Source organism: Cinclus cinclus, chromosome 6 (assembly GCF_963662255.1).
Source record: "Cinclus cinclus chromosome 6, bCinCin1.1, whole genome shotgun sequence".
In the NCBI taxonomy this organism is placed as follows: Eukaryota; Metazoa; Chordata; class Aves; order Passeriformes; family Cinclidae; genus Cinclus; species Cinclus cinclus.
The window spans coordinates 45258241-45280812 of NC_085051.1; the positions used below are offsets into that span (position 1 = coordinate 45258241).

A 22572-nucleotide genomic window follows, 5' to 3' on the forward strand; every position below is an offset into this window, starting at 1 on the left:
TTAGAGAGGGAGATTTCACTTCCCAATGGAAGCTGCAAGGGCACCAAGAGTTCTGCTAATGTATTCTACTTACAAGCTGCATTTATTTAGTCTGTAAAATTTGTGTCTAGCCACACACATCCTCCACACATATTTTGCTGTTTCCATATCTTCCTGCCAAAAAAACAAAACCCAACATTTGCATTAAGTCAAACATTCATACCATTCATTTGATTTCAGACAAGCCACTGAAATTTTTAAGATTAAACTACCATTGACTGATTTAATTTTAATATAACTTCATTAATGTCACCACGTTTTCCCTAAAATTCTACTGTGCAGACCCAAATATACACTCTAGCCAGCAATTTTCTAAGACTTATGAAATTTGAAAGTACTAGCCTTTTGCTCAAGACACTTGTCAGCTGTAATGCTAACATAATTTATAGTTAAGATTGCCATAAGATTGTCAACAGCTGCCTTTTGACAAAAGCAACTAGCAGAGGACGAATAAAATTAATTCTGCAAGGAATGCCATGGCCCATTCCAGCAAAGCTCTAAGGCTATATTTATCTTTAATTGTCACTTATCCAAGTTAAAAAAAAACATGCTAGAAAATTTTACTGGAATGGATGAAAATGTTTATGACCACATAACCAAACACTACAATGTACTCAACATAAAAGGTCCAATTTTAATGCCTTCCCCTAGAAAGTTGGCTAAAGACAGTGTTACTACATTTGACTCACTCATACACTTCAAAGCTGCTAAATATACAGATAATAGATCTTAACCTTTGAGTTAAATTATTAGTTTTAATTTGTTTTTATTTACTGATGACTTAGTGAAAAAAAAATGTACTCACAGTTTGGAACTGAATTGTCTCTTCTTTGTTTGCCAATTCTAATGCAAAAAAGGATTTATTGTGGGACATGTTGGCAATATCATGCCACCTGCAGACAAAAGGGACAGGATGACAAGCTCTGACTTTCAAACCACAAAAAATGCAACTGCAAAGCAGAACCACCATCAAGAATGTGGATAGAGAACATCCTCATGAGGGGAAGAGGAGGGACAAACACTGATGTCTTCCATCCTATGACCAGCAACAGGACTCAAGAAATGGCCTGAAGCTGAGTCAGGGGAGGTTTAGGTTGGACATCATGAAAAAGTGTTTCACCCAGAGAGTGGCTGGGCACAGGAACAGACTCCCCAGAGAAGTGGTCACAGCACCAGCCTGACAGAGTTCAAGAAGCATTTGGACAATGCTCTAGGACACATGGTGTGACTCTTGGGGTGTCCTGTGAAGGGCCAGGAGTTGGACTCAATAGTCCTGATGGGTCCCTCTCAAGACAGCAGATGCTGTAAGTCTATGATTCTGTGAAAAAACATTTTATGATCCTGTGAAAAAGTTCATTAATCTATCTGAACAAATTGTAGACCATTACTTCTATACCATTAATGTCTGCTGAAAGGAAAACATGTGTGTGACTAACTCTTGGGAAGATGTAGTACATGTACAGAAAGATTATTACTTGACATCCATCTGAAATTCTTTCAAGTATTCTTAAAAAAAAAAAAAAAAAAAAAACACATTTCAACAAATTTAGTCATAAGTAAATTACAATATCCCAACTGCTTGAAAGCAAACCATACATTCCAGGGAGAAATACATTAAACCTATACTAAACAAAGCCTTTAAGGCATTATTATGCACATTTTCTAGAACTCTTGCACGTTGACAGATGACAAAAACTTAGATTGCATAAAATATATTTATTCATCTTCTTTTTAAATACAAATTTAGCTTGAACCACTAGTATTATGTTAGTGTAAATAAAGCCTGTATCATAGATTTATTAAAAAAAATATTCTGCAGTACACAAGACCATGGAAAAAGCAGGACCTGCATACAGAGATCTCTCTAAAGGTGTTTATATGGCTCCCATTTACATTACATAGAGGTGCCTGTTAGCATTTTCCACAGCTATTGCCTCATGTATATGAGGTAGAGAAACATTAATGTCTCCATTTTGATGTAGAACAAAAATCCCTCCAACTTAAGGCCTTGGTTCATAAGCCTTTGTGGGCACAACTATGAAACTACCTGAACCAATCTCAAGCACAACCCAGTCTTTGTAAATTATACTAATGGATCATTTGGTTATGCTTTATTGCCACCCTAATAACATTGCTCTCCATGATGGAATTGCCAATAGTCAACCAAAAGATCAGAAAACTGGATCCTGAAATTGGAATATAACTACTATCTGATGCTTCCCAATGTGCAGCTTTTTTCCTGTATTTACAGACACTGCATCCACAATTCTTTGAGAATTTATGTGAAATGCATGGACAAAACTTTATTCCTCTCCTTGTGCGTTTGGTAGGTTACAGCTGTTGTTTAATGCTGTAGGAAAGCAGAGCAGAGCACTTGGAATACTTCAGACAATTAAAAAGAGCCCAGCATCAGCTCACCTATCACAGCAGAGACAGAAATTCTTGTGAAGGACATGTAACAGTAGTGAATTTCTAAATTCTGTTAAAACAAAACTACTAACAGAAAGAAGCGTAGTTGGCTACTTTCTCTAATCCCAGATATCCACCAATAGTGAAGTTCCAGTAACTGTTGGACCATAGGATTTCAAGATTTCTGTTCATATTCAGTCAAAAATTCAGTTCTAGAAAATTAAAGTTCACTAAGAATAAATCCTTTCTTGCTTTAGTAAAAAAAAAAATCTCAATTTTTTTTTTAAAATTTATTCTGAATTCTGCTCAAAAGATGCCCAAGCAATCCCTCTCAAAGTCAGTGGGAAGCCATTTCATGTGAAGACTGAATTTTAAGTGTTTAGTAAGTCAGAGCTCTGTCTACAATTTATAAGAACATTCAATAATAAACTAAAACAATGTAAAAATCAAAAATAATAAAAGAAATGTTATCGTGTAACCCTCCACATATATTTTTAATATATGAAAGAAACTCCTGCACAATTTCACAAGTGAATATTTCTATATGAATGGATATGACAATCTCAGGATTTAAGATGCCCTATGTGCAGAGAATTGCTCCTTTTTGATTCAATAAATGATTTGCAATGCAACTGTATATTAAATATTCATGTCCTAGAATTAATCTGTCTTAAAGAGATTAATTTGGCAGTTAATACACTGAGAAATTCCCACTGGCTTCACTATTCACTGTAGTGTAGCATGATACTATGAGACTCCGTTCACATTTATCAAATGCATAAATACACATCGTATCTAAGAGGCACTGATGTTTGTGAGGAACACATTTAAAATGTGAAGTCACTAAGATATTTTATGACAGAACAATACTAACCTAAATACAACAGGAGGACGACCATTTTTGTGTTTCACAAAGATACCATCAAGACATGCTCCAATGAATATGTCACTTCCTTGGCTATCCTGTAAGAAGGTGCAAAAAATTATGCAAGCACAGAAAAAAGTCTTTGAAAGCAAGTTACATACAAAATAACTGTTTTTATAATTCTGGAGGAGAAAATTCTCTGTGGTTTGAGGTTCGGGTTTTATTTACTTTTGGCAGGAAATGACCACACTGAATAGGGGAGAAAAGGGCAATCAGAAAAAGATCAAAACCTGATTTACCTTTGCAGGATAGGTCTCTTCACCATAGCCCTCCATTCTTTCTACTTCTTGCATATATAACATTTCTGCATCAGGAGGAGTAAGGCCTCTACAAATAAAACAGCAATCAGCTAATACTGCCAGTAAGAAAAAAATCATCTTTGCTTTACTCTAAATGACACTGTCAAAGCTTGAAAAGCATCCCCAGCACACTCAGACAACCATTAAATCGTGCTGATTCTGACTGTACCAATGGCTGATATATTTGGCTCAGCCTTTTACAGTTTGATTCTAATAACTTCTTTCTCTCTGGTATCTTTAGGGGTACATGGCAAGAAAGACCAGTTAGAATTACCATCTCTCCTAACGGCAGACAATTATCACATTCTTAATCAAATCCAGCACTGTCTCCACATTTTCTCACTTTATCAGAGGTACACATGTTGAAGACATGAATATCCTCTATACTGCTATAGGGGAAAGACAAAGTCTGGCATTTTACGTTTCAGAAAAGACAGATTCATCTTCTAAATGCTGACTATTTTACTGTAATACTTTGAAAACATGAGGACAAGATCTGTAGGTAAAGGTAGAATTCTTTATAATTAGACCAACTGATGGTTTTCTCACAGACTTGCAGTAGTATCACAGGGCTTAGAAGTTTATGTTTACCTGCCCACCTACCCACATACCTGTTATCTCATAAAAGACATTATTTCTACCTGAAAAATCCTGTCATGCTCATTGCTATGTCTCTAAATACTTTTTCAGTCATAAAGCTCTCAATTTCACTTTTTCCTAACGTCATGAAGATTTTTTCTTTGCTAATCCTGAACCATGTAATCTTGCTACAAGCGCATTTCAAAGATAAATTAAACTGCAATTTTCAAACTGTTGTTTTAAAACAATACAGGGGAAAATATTCAATATTACTCACATGGTCACAAACGTTTTTCATTAATGAACTGATACAGAGAAGTTAACTTTCCTTTGTCCTGGACTACTGCACCTCAGCTCTCTTCTACCTAAGATCTTAAGCATTCTGGCACAGTATCTCTACATTTCTCCTGCCCTTAATACCTCCCAAGGTTGTTTATCAAGAAACATCCTTACTGGGGTCAGAACTTCATATGAACAAGAGTCAGAAACATTATATAGGTGAAGTCACACTATTTATCTGTGTCCTGTACTCTTTTCAAGCTGAATCCTCTAATTTATTTTACTAAATACTCTCTTTAATTTATTTTACTAAATACTCTCTTTTTCATTTTCATTCAGCAAAAACTCCTGCATCATCTTTAATACAGATGTACCAGAGAAAAAACTCATTTAAATGTAAGTGAAATTAGTCCAATTGTATTTCAAGATTCACAGCTTTCCGAGCTACAGAAGCTACTGAGGACTGAAATTAAGCATTGAAGAGCTTTAAACTTACCTGTACTTCTGATGTAGCAAGGCAACTTTCTGTGTTGCTTCTTCCAATATTTTTTCTTCTTGGAGCCAACCCTTAAGGTAAAATAGCATTTGTGGAACGAAATACAAAAAAAATTCTACAAAATCAAATGGTTGTAGATTCTTTGCACATGCAAATCAACCCCTGACACTAGTCTTGGAGCTTAGGTGCTGTAATATCCACAAAATAAACCCCAAAAGCACAAACACTGTTTTCAAGTAGTTTTACTCACTTTCCCATCTGTACCTCAACCTTCTTTTCAGTGTAATATACAATAAAATTGAAAAGATCATATTATATCTTTGTTTCTGTGTAATATAGGGTGCCATATCTCACTCCAATCTCAAAGAAAACATTTCTTAAATTTGATGGCCTAGGGAGCAGTAAGATAGATGGATTATGGAGGCTTCCTAAAAATTATTTGCATTTGCCAATTTTAAGAAGGATTTAAAATTGTCAATTTAATAATTTAAATGCACCAATTTTAAGAAAGTACTTACCACTGGAAACAAAGCAAATCTTTGTAGAAACTCCTGAGATTCATACTGATCATAGTCTCCAAAATCCGCTAAAAAATAAAAAATATCTTGGATTCAAACACTTTTAGCAAAATTATTCAAAACCCAATTAATTGCACCAGGATCTCCAAGTAGCAAATCTCCATCCTAACAAAAACTACAATCTGAAAGCAAACCAGAACAAACTAAACAGTAATGTTTATAATGAGAAAAGGTAAAAAAAATCCCATCTTTTTAACTTGTTCAGAAAAATCAGTAACGCTTCTTGTGGATTGAGAAGAAGAAATGATAAAACACTTAATATGGAAATTATTTATATGAAAGGGGACAACCTCTGCCAGACTATACCAACACAGCTCTTGAGATAAAGCAGTGCTTAGAATTAACTTATTGTACTGATTTTAAATACAGATCATTCCTGAAACAGCAAGCACTGCTTCTGTTCATTCACCAGCTAAAATTACCAACCTACCTGGTATAAGCTGCTTCAGTCATTGAAGCACATTAATTTAGAACCTGTGCTTTTTAAAAGTTGCTTTTTCACTGTGTTATCAACACATGCAGTTCAGCTCTTATACAGGAATAAAAAAGGAAGGTGAAAGCTAAAAGGATGAATATTTTCCATCTGGAAGGAGGCTTATATTGAAAGATTTCTACAAACAACTCGCTGAGCAGGGAGACATTTACACTATCCAAATACATGGAAATAACAAAGCAAGATTTCTTCAGTTAAAGACCATTAAAACCTGGCTTGGATGAAACAGATTCACTGTTATATAAACAAGGCATTAATACAATTTATCCTACTCCACTGGCAACCACATTTTCAAAACACATAATCTTTATTGTGATACAACCAATGTATATAACTAACAAAATTAAAAAAAAAAATCTTTGGTTGTATATATTGCCAGTGATTTTAAGTCCTGTTCCATTTTGGCAGTTTTACAATTGCTGTTAGATGTACTGAAGTGGCATTCACTGTCCATGATATGCAAACAACAATATACGAACACACTAAACAGCTGCTGCCATTACAAACTTTTGAGAGATTTAGTATCAGACAAGCATGCTGCAAGGAACACCAAATATGAGTGCAGACAGACTGAGGACTCTGTCCCATCTGAGCCTAGCTAGTAAAAATAAAGCTGCCTTTTTCATATAGGTATCACAGAAATGTGTTTTCAGGAGTGATCTGAATACAAGAACTGTTAACAGTCTTGCATACTAACTTGAAATAATCTTATGTGATAGGAAATTTTGCATAAAAAGTGGAAATACAAGCACATTCAAAGTTGCTTATTTATGAAGGTGTGTCAGAATAAAGAGTCTTCATTAACAGAAACAGAGCACTGCTCTGTTGATATAGGCAGACAACTGGAACCTTGGCCCCCAAAGGAACTCTAGTGTCTTAATTCAAATCTAGCTCCTGAAACTGCTTGTTAGATGCCCAGGTACACCTCTGAGGACTGCACAGAAGTAAGTTCAGGGCCACTGATCCAACAGTTCCTCTCCTCAGCCCATATGACGAAGACCAAAGGAGAAAACCCCTTTCGTAACTTACTTAATTAGGTCTCTTGAGTGACAAATAGAAAACTGGCAATAGAAAATATATCACCCAAGTTTCTAATGCAATATTAGCTAGTAGGCACAATTTCTTACTTACCCTGAACTGCCAAACCAGCCAGATGTATTGCTTGTTCCAGTGTGCAAGGAATGTTGCCCTCCAAGATATCTTTCTTTAATTGCAAGTAATACTGATACCTACAGGGGAGATAAAAAAAAGAGAAAAAGCTAACATGGGCTTCTTAATTTTTAAGAGTAGAAGACTATGCCTGCATTTGCTATTCCTGTCTGCACTCCCCAGTCTGAGTAGAGGGTAGTCTTCCTCATCATTTGGACCCACTGTTTCAAGGCCTTTTAAAACTCCTGCCTCCCTTAACTTTCACATATCATTCTAGAATCAGTGATCTTAAAGAACCTCCACAATTTCTATCTACTACCAAACCCTCTTTTCCTTTTTCTCCTCTTCCTTCCTTAAAACTGTTGTTATTGTCTCCTTACAGTGTTCAGTAAACTGCTGCTGGGTTGCTGCATTCTCTTCCAATAGATCTAACAATGTACATTCCCTCAGTCCCAGCAGTGATTTTCATTGCCACATTACAACTTCTGAATACATTTTGTCCTCATTTTCAAGGCATCTTTTTTTTTCCTTTTAATCTACTCTTTTCCTGCATCATCCCTCATACATGCAGCCACTACTAGCTGTATTGTTTGTCCCCAGTCTGAGCCACTATTCGCCTGCATTTTTCTGCCCCTTTCAGCCACTCATAGCACTTTGTATCTAGAGCTCAAAACACCTCAAAACTGCTATTACAGCTACACAGACTTGGCCAAGGAGGTAATTTGTCTTCTATAAGTCTAGTTTTAAAAAGTTCTTCCTCATATTGTAAGTTAACTCAAGTGAAGTAAGGTATTAATACTGAGAACATGGAAGTATGTGCTGTAATTCATTCAGTGATTAGAAAAGTCAGGTAAATTCCACAAAAATTTTATTGATGTTAATGGACAGCTCTCTTCCATCACTTTTTACTGCCCTGCTAAATACAGTGATAATTTATAAATATTGTTTGGACTCTTGGGGATCCTACTACAAAAACCCATTATATCACATGACAGTACATAACATCCCTATACAACACACACAAGAACAGCTGGGACTAAACCCAGGCCTTATTGAAAAAAAAAAACCGAGAAAAGAAAAAGCCCAAGGCATTTGGGGAACGAGTTTTCCCAGTCAGGAAGCAGAAGGTAAGTTAAGCTTCTCCTACAGAAATGCTATTCAAAGTAAACATATAGATAAAGAATCTTAACACTACCTCAACAGAGCACTTCTCTTTTTATCTATAGCATTTTCACTTCCTGGTGTACATTAAACATATAATTTGCTTGAACAAAAATTATATAAAATTATATCAAACAGGCATGAAAAACTCACAGATTTCTGAAACTAACCCAGACTCTTACTATCAAAGTAAGTACCATCCATCCTCTAGGACACAAGCATAACACTGGCACATAAATTCCTGCTTTCTACCAGGTAGCCCACTGCCAAATTTTTGTTAAAGCTCTAGTACAGATGCCATATTCTTTAAATAAATACCAGAGAAGACTATTCAAGGTTTTTCAGGCAATTTAGCTTTCCAGTGCAACACCAAAAATATTTATCTTACTCTAATGTATTCCAGTACACCAACATAACCTGAATCAGAGATTTTTAAGCCACTAAAATTGCCCAGAAATAGCACAAAACTTTAGAGTTTAAAAAAGAAAAAATCTTTCAGAAATTACACATAAAACCAAAAGCTAAAGCTGCCAAGCATTAAGCAGTACACAACTGCAGTGTCTGCACCGAGAGGTCTACACCTAGTGACCCTGAAAAGCTTTCACATCACAATTAGCAGGAAAGGTGTTTGGCAGTGTGTTTTAGGAACAGTTTCATGTAACCACAGTATAAATTAAGATGAAAAAGAACTCTTGAGTGATCATCTGCTTCAATTCCCCACTCAAAGTACAACCAACTTAAAATGTTTAGCTTAAATGCGTTAGTTAATAAAAGCACATATTTTTGAAATAACAATTTGTGTTTGTAATCCAGGTATAGGTTTTGTACTCAACTGCCAATTAAAAATAATCGTTAAATCAGAACTAGATAGATTAAGCCATTAGAAGCCAATGTGCAGGCCCACTGGAATAACTGGCTAGAATATATGCTCAATTTTACTTTTCCCCCTGAAGTCAGTAACAATTACGTGAATTATTTTCCCCAGTTTCACAGCGGAAACATACATGTAATACCAGGACTAACATCCATATTTTTGGCTCAGTGATACACAAAAAAATAATCACAAGCTGAAATCTAGACTGTAGCTTGCTAATGTACTGTATTAAAAGAACAGAAAGTTCTGAAAGCAAAACAAAGAAAGGATAGCTTAATAAAATCTGCAAGTGCTTTCTGCAGGATAGATGTCCATGAAAGCAACATATGGATCTTCAAAACAAAGAAAACAAACAACACAAAAACCAATCAACCAACCAAATTAAAAGTCTGACCATGCAGGTATGCCTGTTACTTAAAACAGGCTTGAGTAGATTCCTAAGATTACAAAAAAATTAGTTGCTTGCTTAGTTTATCACATATTTTAATTATTCCAAAACTAAATTATCATACAGTTTGAACATAAATTCTGCCTAAAATAATTTTCATTTATTTAAAAGTAGGGGAGTGGAGAGCAGACAACTTTTAGATAAACTATACATTTCAGAATACTGAGAGCAAATTTATAAACACATAGAAGTTTATACTAAGAAGTTTACCTGGTAATCTCCTGCTGAAGCTGCGAAACAGTAGGCACATAGAATACTACTCCAAAATACACAGTTGGCTCCAAGGCATATTTGTCCAGCTGCTTTTTCAGAGGCTTGTCCAAATCCACCCATCTGCGTTGATTCTGCTTATTGTAATACCAGAGACTGAAATATGTAATCTGAAAAAGAGGCATTTCAGTGATGAAAAAAGTTAATATTGTGATACTGTGATTAAATATCTGTAAAATTTACTGTACAAAAGTCCTACTACTTAGAAAGAAATGTTTTAAAACACTGAGTAAGGCTATGGGTTATTGAAAATTTCAGGAAAATGCAGACACCATAAAAAGCAGACATTACATCCAGATAAATGACTCAGGTATATAAGGTCCCCCACCTAAAACTGTACCAGAACTACTCTTTATTTGGAAACAGCTCATAACTCATAACTCTGTTGTGGCAATTCACAGATTCGAGTGGTAGACATTGATGTGTGACAGGAAATCTAAGGGAAGGGGGGAAAGCAAATGGAAAATGACATGGGACAGCAGTAAAGCACGGCTTCTCTGGGGACCTGGTAGGCAGACTCACATGGGATGTTGAAGGACAAAACAGCAGAGGACAACTGCTGAGCCAAAGCTGAGCTCATTAAAGCTTATGCACGGCTCACTGCATGAGCAGGAAAATGACCAGATACAGCAGAGCAGGGAGATATCTTGCCTGAATGGGCAACTCCTGACCCACCCAAAACACAACACACAGTATGCACTGGAACAGACCACCCAGAGACACGGAGGGATGTCACCCTCGGAGGTCAAAATCCCACTGGACAGCATCATGAGCAGCACAATCTAACTTGTATTAGATCCTATCCCAGAAGGAGTTTGGATCAGAGTATTTTTCTCTTGCTCCAAAGCACAGCTCTAAATCCATACTGCAGAGTCACTCACTAAAATTTAAATTTCTCCACTATGTTTAAATTGGTTAAGATCTGCTCCCACTGTATTTATTTCTTTCAGTTCTGGACCAGCAAACAGATGTGAACTAAAAAATAGTCATGTCATTACCATAGCAAAACTAGATATCATAATTAGAAATGTTTTAACTGAGGGAGAGAGATAAGTGAATGCTATAAATTACCAATTAGGTCTGTAGGTATTTACACAACAATTCTCTCTTGCTACATAAACTCCAATGTGTGTAAAAATTGTAGAAATACCAACACCTTTAACCCAGTATTTTTCCTTCCATGTTTTCAGACATTTTTATGTTACACAAAATAAAGCTTTTAAGGATGAAGTTTTATAAAGCAGAGGGAATATTTACCATGATTTCTCTAAATATTTTCTGTGAACTAGTCATGGAAAAGTTTTCTTCCTAGTAAAAAAACTATTTACTGTTGTTTTCTCAAAAAGCTCTAGCATTTTGATATTGTGGAGCACAGACTTGAAATTTATTGGGGAGCAACAGCTCCTAGTAGAAAAAGGCCACTTCAGTACATTCCTGCAAAAACTCGCCCATATACACTGAATATATATATATATATATATATATCTGAAAACTCTTATACATACATCTTCTTAGTTTACAAAGTAAACAGGATGAAGAGTCCACTCTCATGAGATTCCATATTTTCCTTACACCTCTGCCAGCCTGAGAGTGTGTGCAACAACCACAGCACAGGCACATTTACCCCATCCCAAACTTCATGGACATCAACTGAACCAGTGCTCCATATCAGCACAGACCATCAAGTAATTTGAGGCACAAAAGTCAAGGTGTAGCATGAAATTAATAAAACTATTTATTCCATAAAACCATTCTGACTGTGGTATTAGCAAAAGTAGGAAATTAGAGCCAGTTCTAAGGCATAATGCTCCTTTGGCAATGCATACTGGAAAAATGTACTTCTTTGCTCCACTCTAAATTAGCATAAACACAGTTCTAAGCAATTGTTGGTGCATTTTGGTGTTTGGGTGCTCTTTTTCCCCAAGGTTTAAAAAAATCTTTATGTTAAAATTAGTGCAAGCTACCATGTAACTGCAAAATTAGTATTCACAAGATCAAAAATAAACATGTTCAGACAAAATCTGCCCATTTAACCTCCTATTTAACCCTGAGATGCTTTCTATAAACTCGAAAACAACTCTGAACCTCTGATAAAGACAGCCTATAATACAGAAAATCAATCGAATTAGAACTGTTCATAAAAGAAAAAAGCAGGGTTTTTTTCTGTATAGAGGCAGATATCTAGAGAAAGTGCAGAATGGAAAAGTTTAAAAATCACAATAGAGAACCAGATTTTTCCCAAATCAGAAACAGAGTTTTCTGTAAAGCAAACAACCAACTTTTCTCAGGAGGATGCAGTGTGCTCATCACTTCTAAATTCTGAAAGCTGAGATTTAGGAAGTCATAAATACTTTGAGTTTCAAGAGGACAAAAGAAATACGGCTCTGAATGTAAATAATATGAACAACACATTTCTCATTTCCCAGTCCAAGCACAAAGTTTGCTGATACCTTGAAAAACATTTCACTTCTATTCTTCAATCTCCCAACCATTAGGTGACCACCATCACCCTACATGGATATTGTGAAGACAGTATCTTAAACTCCTTAAGATGTTAGGGAAAAAAGCCCAAACAGCAGTACCACAGAAACTCCGTTATGCAAAAACCACCACGTTCACTGCAACATCACATGTTAAAAAGGATAAAACGTACTGAATGACTGACTACTCCTGAATCCTTCCTGCAGCCTGAGTAAGGAATGGAATGTGTGTAGAAAGCTGTATTTCTCTTTCATCACAAGACTGTTAACACCTTGCATACAGTCACGGAGCCACAGTCAGACTGATGCTGACATTCTGCTCTGCCCCAGCCCACTTCTCTGACAGGACAACCACATCAGCCTGGGCTGAGCACTATCTAAAATGTGGAACCACAACATTCTGACCAAGGACAAGGGCAATGGCCACAGAAGAGACTGAAAGCAAAGGGTTAGAACTACAGCTGAAAAACTTCTACAGATGATCTCACATAAACACATTTGTAAACCAAATAAAAATACACCCAAAAAAAGCACAGGAATTATCTGAATAAACTCACTTGCAGCCTTAGTGTACTTAAACCTCATAGAAGCACAGAAGTATAACAAAGCTGAGAAGAAAGAGACCACAAACATCGTCACTGTTTTGAACTCTCTGATGTAAATGACTCCTCGTTCTACACCCTGAATTTAAACTGAATGTATAGACTAATTTTAAGGCAGGATGATCACTTCAGTAGATCTATTTCTTTGAAACACTGACCACTTTTTCTTGCTTATACACAGAACTGAGCTGATATTGGTGTAAAGGACTAAGAAAAATGTTTTCACATTCTAAAATATCCCCTGGAATCCAGCATATCTTTAAACAAGTCATGCAAAATACTACAGACCAAAGCTGATGATCTGACTTCTATGCAAGCCTTACACTTCACTTCAAGGGCAGAATTTGATCCTGTGAGTTTTCAGAGAAGCTTATGCACCCTGGAATATTCGCACTGATTAAAATAGAACCCACTTTTATTCAATGCTAAAACATTTTATTATTAGCAGCTCAGGACAACATCCAGTGCTAAAAAGAATGGCATGACATAATTCTTAAAGTATGTTAAGCTGTTAAGATTAACACTACTTTGTGGTTCATTTATTTTAGTGACTTATTCATGACCCAACCCCTCTGAAGAAATTCAAATAGAAATAAAAAGGAACATAGAATTTCTGCAGAGTTGATTTCTATCTATTTGCTTTCTGACACTAGAGACAGTAAATATTTTTGCATAAAATTTCAAGAGCTATGAAGAACACAAAAGTGCAAAAAGGCCCACACAGTATTTACAGCTCACAAGTTGGTGGCAGTGACTTCATCACTGAAGTCACCCTGACTTCCTAAGCTAAGCAGAGGAGTTTCACCAGGTATGAGTGCCACAACACTACATTACTGCAGGTGACTATATGAGATCTTTTGGCATGATGTACAGTGAAAGCTGGAGAAGTGGGGCTGATCAGCCTTAAGAAGAGACAAAGTGAAGTCTGACTGCGGACTTCAGTTGCCTACCACAGATAGAGAAGACAGAGCCTGAGTCTTCTTGGAAATAATCACTGCAAGTATGAGAAGCACTGGGAACAAACTGCAATGTGGGAAATTCCAATTAGATCAGGAAAAAAATTTCACAACAAGACTAGCCAAACACTGGAACAGATAGCCCAAAGAGGTGTCAAATCTCTATCCTTGGAGGCACCTGGGTAGTAAACTCACCCAGGCAACCCCTGAACCACCTGATCCTCCTGAGCAGAGGGTAGGACCATGCAACCCTTGGAGGTCCCCTGAGGCACATCAGTGTTCAAAATTTACTGCAACCTCACATATTTACTAATATATTTTCCAATTATTTTCTATATTTTGTATACTATAAATCTTACAAAATATGTCATAGATTACAAATAGGCTGGAAAGGAGAATTGTTTTCTAATGGTTAATACACTGCCTTCTAATTAATCCATTTGGCTATCTGCCTCAAGAGTACCTGAGGAATCACCATCCTAAGATCTGAGGCAAAAAATCAGAAAAGAGAAAACAGCAACAGAAGAATGCAGTCAAAATATATTTTCATGCTTTTCCTCTTTTACACTGGTACATACAAATAAAACAGACTGTAAGACTTTCCTGGTCAGAATGCTGAAAACACCTTCTCATTATTGAAGGATAAGCACTGCAGTCAAACTCATAAAATCCCAATTAGCCCAAGGCTCCACCACGTCTCATTTTATTATATGCTTGGATATAGAACAGCTCCTATCAGGATAGCACAGTTTAAATAAACCACATGCAGGAGAACTGAGTCAATAATCTTGTACTAAGCACAACTGGCAAATACCAAATGAAAGCATTTCCCTACGCCCAATGTTAAAACTACAAAAGGAGACAACAGGCCTTGAAAATTCTCCAGGAACTCCATTCTTATTCACAGCAGACAACCTCCTCCACAAAACTTCCCAATCTCTAGCTGAGAAAAGGCTTGGAGCAGCCTGGACTAACCAGTGCACAATGTCCAAGACTACCTGGAAGTGGTGGAGAAAAAAGCCTCTGTGAGTCTCATCAGCCACCAAGTAGAAAGCTGCACTTCTCTATATACCACCATTACCAATTCTTCTTGCAGAAATAGGAGGATCACTGACAAAAATCCCTCCCTTTTCCCCCATATGAAGCTATTTATTGTAGGGTACTTTTGCCTATACTGTTTTTGTTGTTCTAGCACTGACAAGCTCTTCAACTGTAGCTGCAGGAGGGAATATTTAGCAGAGTAGCTACATGAGACAATTTTTTCTTAAATCTTAGTTCCTTCATAATGGAAACATTTTTTCCAACACTCTCACACACAATTTCCTCCTAACTACTCTAATATGGATTTCACAAATGCTATTTAAACAAAGTAATTGCCAACTATAGTTTAAAGCAAAACAGAAGGGATAAGAAATAAATCAGCAAATCTATATGTAGCAAGGTAATCTGGTGTATTCTAGTTTATTCAAATGAAACACTGTGCAAATCACACTACACTGTGTTTCACACCCTTCAAATATCTTGAATAAACAATCTTCTAACGGGCAAGGAGGATTATACTCATCAGGACATTTGACAAAGGTAAGATGACTAATTTACAAGCCAAAGAGCCATACTTTCAAAGTGCACAGAATACATCATATCCAAGACATATTTTAACCTCTAGCACAGATAGGTCAGTTATCAACATGACCCATAAATGCAGAAATATACCTTTTTTGGAAAAAAAAATCATGTTACTTTTTCCCGCCACTGTTCAAGGCTCTGAGTAGGATGAACTCACAGCTGCTTTGGATTTCCACCTTACGCATCACTGACATTAGAAGAAGTATCATGTTCCCATTCAGCAGAGGCTTATGTTCTGATTGCTTTACTAAAGGGAAAAGACAAATTTCAAAGCAGTCTAAAAATACTAAACAATAAGCTAATGCCTTTGTTCCAAAAGTAAAGAAAACCTGTCAGAATTGGTATAAGACTGTACAGCAATTCACTGACATGATGGTAAACAAAATGCAATTAAGTGATATATTCAAATTCTGACTTAACTTTACAAAAATGCTAAAGCATTTAGGGGTAAGGCTTCCTAACTGCGACTACTGTTTACACAGAAAAACCTTCATTTTGTGCTGCTCAGTATAATAAGACTGAATGCAAACCCTTTACCTGAATGTATATCTTTTTTTCTTCAGAGAAAGGAAGAACTACAATAATTGAACTGAAGCAGTTACTGATTTTTGCCTGACTGTTCTGTCCTTCAATTTATCTTGGTTCTTAAATTACAATTATCACACTCTTATAATTAATATGTTTTAGATGGATTCAAATTTGCTTTTCAATAAAGCAGCATATTTTAAGATAATCAGATTACAGATAGAAGATCTGCATTCTTATATACATTCCTCCACGTCAATTTCTCCTTTCCTAATTATATGGAAAATTTGGTTCAGAGAGGGAACCACAGCAGTTCAACTACAAGCACTGCTTCTCCTCTTATTTCTGCAAGCATCAGCTAAAATGTTGTCAGACGTTGACTCAAGACATAAACACAATTATGTTAATGATCCCTCTGTCATGACGTGGCCCAACTCTTATTTGTCTGTCAATATGGTTACTAATACATGTAGACATAAGCATATTTATGGTTGCACTTGGTCTGATTTTTGAAACACTTTTCATATGCAAAACACATTTCATAAACTACCACAATGAATTAAAGGGTGTTTTTTGTGTTTTCTTCAAAAGAGAACTGGCATTTTAGAATTCATAGCGAAGTTTTTTACAGCATAGTCTAAGTATTTCCAAAGCACTGTTTCAGAAATTTGAAGTTATTCAGGATCCAGATAACCTTAGTTCCTTTTCCTATGCATGCCCAAAACAAGTACGGGAACTTCCATATGCACAACACATACACTCCACAAAGTTTCCTTCCATTAGTTTTTATACTTGTACTCTACCACAGATCTGCAGTGAAGTCAGATTCTGCTTGTACACAGTAGTAGAATTTGCCCTTTCTCTCTGGATTAGAAGTGCTATTAGAAAACAACAACAAAAAAATCAACAAGATTTCTCTTGTCGACACCAGTTACATCTCCTGCCAAACCTAGCTAGCTAATATACCTAGCTATATTACAATGTTTTAAAAATCTCAGTATTTTCAAGGGTTTCATTTGCCCACTCATGCTGCAGATGCAAGATTATATGTACTTTTTAAGGTAGTTAACCAGCAGAGCTCTCAGCAGTTTTTCAAAACTTGTGATTCCAGAATGGTCTTCTGCAACAGTTTTTTTGCATATTTCACATTTGGTTATAGTTCTCTCAAAGGATAAAACACAGACTGTGCTACAAAGAGTAAGTAACTTATGTTCACTGTTCCCTTCGGCTTCTTTCTCCATTTGCTCAGTTTAAGAGAGCTGGATTACATACTCATTCCTGATCATCACATTCTAGGAATACCAGAAAATACAGTTTAATGAATTCATTTCACTTTTCTATAAAGTTTACCACTCAACCAAAAAAAAAAAAAAAAAACTGTCAACAAACGTAAATCTTCCTAAATGCTAACTGTGTGTCCATACTAGTATACAACTTGGAAATTCAGAAGCACTGATAGGAAAATCAAAAGAAATAAAGTGTTTAGCCATGCAGTGCGTAATTTGAAGAATACTGTAAAGATCTGTTGAAACAAATATCTTAAAAGGTGGCACACCATTAAAAACAGTACAGTTCACTGTCCAAATTCAGTAATTCCAGACTACACCAGAGAGAAAGAGGTATTTACAAATGTTACCACTGAATGCGTAAAAAACAGTACAGATTCCCCTAATGCCTCATGCAATAAACTGTTTTGAAGATGCTTGGGAACTGCTTGTCCTAGCTTCTTAGGCCATATACAGTAATCTGAAACTGATAGCTTGGATTTGAGAGTGGTTCCGAGTCTCAGGATTCAAATAAACAGTCGTACTTTCTTGTTTAACACTTGGAATTCAACTTCATGCTTTAAGGCTGCTCAGTTCACTAAAAATATGCAAGAAATACTTTGTATTTTACTGCATCAAAGACTAAAGTTGTTTTTGCAGATTAAAGAAAAGTGCTGAACACATTTTTCTTTCTGAAAACTTTCTACTAAGCAAGCCATCAGGAATGGTCCAGTATCTGCTTGGCAAATCAGACTATTTAAAGGCAGAACAACTTTTTTTGAATGCAAGCTCTGGAAAGTAATTTATATCCCTATTTTCCATTCCCTTTTATTGCAACACATTTTCCTGCCAAAATAATCCATGCAAGAATGCATGACTGAAGGAATCTGCCCTGAGTTCAATAGTGTACTGTCAACTCCCTTATTCTGATATATGACTCCTAATTGAGGGAATTGCATCTCTTGCCCTCTTTTTTCTCTTTCTTGTTTTTTGGGGTTTTTTAAAAGATTTTTAGGAGGGGTTCCAAAGAAAGATAATGAAGAATAGCTGAAAAAAACTGCATGTCCAACACTCTGTGACTAGTTTAATAGAAGCTAGTAGTCATTATTCAGGAAGACAAAGCCTTCGCATTTTGCAAACAGTAAAAATTCTATACTTTCTGTGACTTAGAAGTTACATCTGAAAGTGGACAGATAAAATTGACAAACTCCATTCACACAACAACTGAATTCTAAATATTTGATACCCAATGTGTTCTAAGGAAACACTAAGGCTACAAGTGTAGCTAGACTCTCCTTTTGGTAGAAGGAGAAAGATTTAAAAAAGAAGGCATACTCTTGCAAGGAATTGCATTTTCAAAATAACTGTACACTAAAAAATACTTGGAGACTCTACAAGAATGCATATTGCAAATGAAAACAACCACAATAAACAAAACCTTCTAGATTAACGGCTTCATATCAATTTCATTTTTTATTATTCTTCAAAAAGAAAAAATAAAAAGCATTTCTGGAAAAAAATGACTATGTATAACATTTCCCACTGAAAAATCCTACAGTAATGCATGCTTTCTAAAGTAATAAATGTTTGTAGGATTGAGTTCCAAATATATCTGCTCAATATTTGAGCAAAGTTACCAACAACTGCCAGTGCCTGACAATAAAAAGATAATATTTTAAAATATCATAGTTATAAATGCAAGTATTTATTATTAATTATTTTCACAATGACTCATATTTTGGTTATCTAAATCCAGGGTTTCCATCCTGTATTTGAATCCTGTAATTAAAGGCTCATTCTATGGCAGACTACATAACAGAACAAAAGATATTTTTCAGAACAACGTTAGCAACACTAAACCTGTATCACTAGTTTTCTCTCTCCTGCCCCCAAGAAGTGCACATGCTGTCACAGTTCAATTACTCCAAAATCAACTAAACTAAACCTTTCAGATTCTAAGGGGAAATGTCAGTTCACCCAGGACTGAGAGCATTTAAATACAGCATTAAAACCACCTGTGCTCAACAATTTTATGAAACAATGACACTGTTTCGTATGTTGGTCAACTATGTAGATTTCCATTAACATCTCAAAGCTCAATTTCAGAAGGAATTCACTCAACACAGGAAATGTAGTAATAATCACTAAATGTGTGTAAGAGTAAATTTCAGTTCCAAAATAATCCTTTAAAATACCAAGTAAGGAGATTTTGGGGGGAAAAGTCAGGTTGAACAGATATTTACATATTCAACTAGCACAAACCAAGTATCCTCACAAGGCCAGCACTCAATCAACATGATTATATATGAGCTTCAAGACAGTGTCTGCAAATATATGTGGCATTTAAGCAAGCAAGACAAATGGCTGATAACTGGTACATTTATCACATTTTGTGCTTTAGACTCTTTTCACAGCACTAATCCATCCGAAAAAGAAAAATGCATACACACAAATAACATGTTGTCTTATGACTCAAGTCTTGCTGTCATTTTTAACCATGTTGCTTAGGTAGAAATTATTTTCTTCCTTTGTGGTTTTTTTTTTAAGCAGAATTTTCAGCACGGTCACATTTAAAAAACTGTTGCTTTGTTTATCACTGAAAGATTTTACTCACCAACACTTCTCCCATTTCCTCCCCTTGGACATTCCCTAAACTATGTAACGCCTTTTGCAACTATTTCGGAGCAATCCAAGTCCCCATAAAGACCAGAAGGTGAAGAAACAATGGGAACAGAGGATAGCTGCTCCAGTAGCTGATTACCCTACATGGAAAGGGTTTTCCACATAGGCCATCTAGCACTAATAACTGAAGTTATGCCTCCACTTGACAACTCACTTACCTCCCGCAATTCAAGCCTTTGAGCCACTGCTTCCAGACTTTCCTGGCCAGTGCTTTCCACTGACAGTGTGAACTCCACAAACTCATTGTTGAGCAGCTGGATACGAGCTACCAAGCAACTCTTGCTGGACACTGTGTAACGTCGAGTTCGTTTCAATTTTAACCCAAAAGGTAGAGGCATCTTCTTTTTCCCCCAGAGATGGTTAGTGATAACAAGCTACTACCACTAGAGACCTTGAGAGGTGAAGAGAAATCACCTCCTCTCAAAAGGTAAGGAGCTATAAAGTCTCCAGAGATCAACCAGCAGCAGCAGTATCCATTAAAGCCAGGCAAGTTTTCCACCAAGAGACAAGAAGAAGAGACATTCACTGGAGTCCTAGTAAGGAACAAAAGAGAAAAAAGAAATACAAGAATCAGAAACACTTTGACTGAAAGAGGAACGGTAACACAGGAAAAATAACATGTATATTTTCTCTAAATCTAAATAATCAGTCTACGTTTTCAAAATGCAGGCTGTTATGTATTCAAACCATGAAATAAGCACCAGAGTTTCTGGTTTTTCCACAGACGACACTGGGTTTTTGGCAAGTTGATCTCTTTTTTTAAAACTCACAAGTGAATAATTAGTCTTAATCAGGTGTGACTGCAATGTCTTAAAATAAGTATTTATAAACTGAATTGGTATTTAAATGCAATATATCTATGAAATATGAGTTGCCTAAGGTATTTGTAACACTGGACAAAGACATTTTCTTTTAAGAGCAAATCCAGCAACCTGGCTTTTCAGAGTGTCGTGCAGCCTCAGCCACTATCTGCTGTTGGATTAAACCAAGCTCCATTAAGGGGGAAAAAGGAAAGGCAAGGGAAGCATTAAAACTCACACCTTAGCCATTTCCTACCAGACAATTAAAGTGCAATTCCTCTAATCTTCCCTGGATTACAGCCCGTCTTACCGTTACTCCTTATGCTAAATTGCTGTATGATGCTCCAGGTTATGCTTTGCCTCACTAAGAGAGTAAGTGAAATCTGAGAAGCATTTATTTTCTACTTTTTCCTTTTAAAACATACTCATACCCAGACAACAGGCAGCCACCCGTCTCCCCACCTTTTGCAAACACCTTCACGCCTCCTCTCGTCAGCTCCATTCCATGCTTTGCCTTTCTCCTCTTCCAAGTGCTTTCTTAGCGCACGCACCCTAGTCTGTGAAATTTGTCACAGCATCACGGAAAGGTCTGAAAGGCGCCTCAGAGATCGCCCCGCGTTGCACGCCGCTGCCCTGGGCAAGGGATGCCATTCCCTCCCCGATGCGGCTGCTCTGCCCTGGGCCGGGCCGGGCCGTGCGGGGCAGCGGCGGGAGCGACCCCGGAGCCTCGCCCGGGCCCGGCAGCGCCGCCCGGCCAGCGCCACTGCCGCGGGCAGGAGCTCTGCCCCTGCACCTCTAGCGGCGGGGCCGCCCCGACGGAACGGGAAACAAAACAAACTACTGCTTTTCCTCTTCCATTTTATTTTTTCACAGGCTGGCATGTACTAGTAGCACATATTAAATTTGATTTCTGAGGACTCTCAGGATGACCCGACAGGAGGAACGTGAGGATATGCATTTCTTTGGAATGGAGGAACCGGAAGAAGTAGCCTTCCTAGCACACCTGCTTTTAAACTCAAAGCACAGCTGTAAACAAACAGATACCGCATTCTCCTTGGACATGGATAAACCCACCTAGAAACTTAACCAGCATAAGCACGAACGTTTTAGGCTAAAACCCCGTATCAGACTCCCTACTCCCCGGCCAGCAGCACCGCAAAGAGAGGAAGGTGGAAAGACATCAAAGGCCTGCAATGGGGAGAAAGAGGAGGCAGCACGGCATTTTTTCTCAAGGACATCTTTGCAACCTACTCCAAAGAATGACCAGAAGCATATTTCATGACCTCGTTTGTGATAATCTTGAAACAGTTCTATCATTCTATACAATCCCTACCCTCAACAGATACCACCTAAAATCTTAGCTGAATGAGAAAACAATCCTCACCCAAACACCAACGAATTTATTTTTGGCTGTAGCCGTAGAATTAGTAACAACAGATAACAACATGTTTAACTGAAAAATTCAGGGATATAGCACTTTATTACACCCTCTGTGCTTTGATCCTCCAAATCCAGCCCTGCTTGAACAGCATGCAGGGAATGCTCTACAGACAGAAGCTTTTAGTCCCCTGTCCACTGCCAGCAGAATCTTGCACTGGGTTTATTCCTGACAGAGTAACTTTTAGCTGGCTGACCTA

At 36.9% G+C, this 22572-nt stretch overlaps 1 protein-coding gene across 1 annotated transcript in view; it reads right to left on the bottom strand.

Moving 5' to 3' along the window:
• The window catches only part of PTPN21 (protein tyrosine phosphatase non-receptor type 21), a 34990-nt gene extending 14517 nt beyond the window's left edge, over window positions 1–20473 (bottom strand). Inside the window, exons 1-9 of the mRNA XM_062494569.1 lie at window positions 20294–20473; window positions 9940–10109; window positions 7229–7326; window positions 5545–5612; window positions 5027–5097; window positions 3613–3700; window positions 3323–3411; window positions 845–932; window positions 74–153 (exon numbers count right to left, since the gene is read on the bottom strand). Coding sequence (XP_062350553.1) covers window positions 74–153; window positions 845–932; window positions 3323–3411; window positions 3613–3700; window positions 5027–5097; window positions 5545–5612; window positions 7229–7326; window positions 9940–10109; window positions 20294–20473 — 932 coding nt within the window. The remainder of the gene's footprint in view (window positions 1–73; window positions 154–844; window positions 933–3322; window positions 3412–3612; window positions 3701–5026; window positions 5098–5544; window positions 5613–7228; window positions 7327–9939; window positions 10110–20293) is intronic.
• Window positions 20474–22572: the final 2099 nt, after the last annotated feature.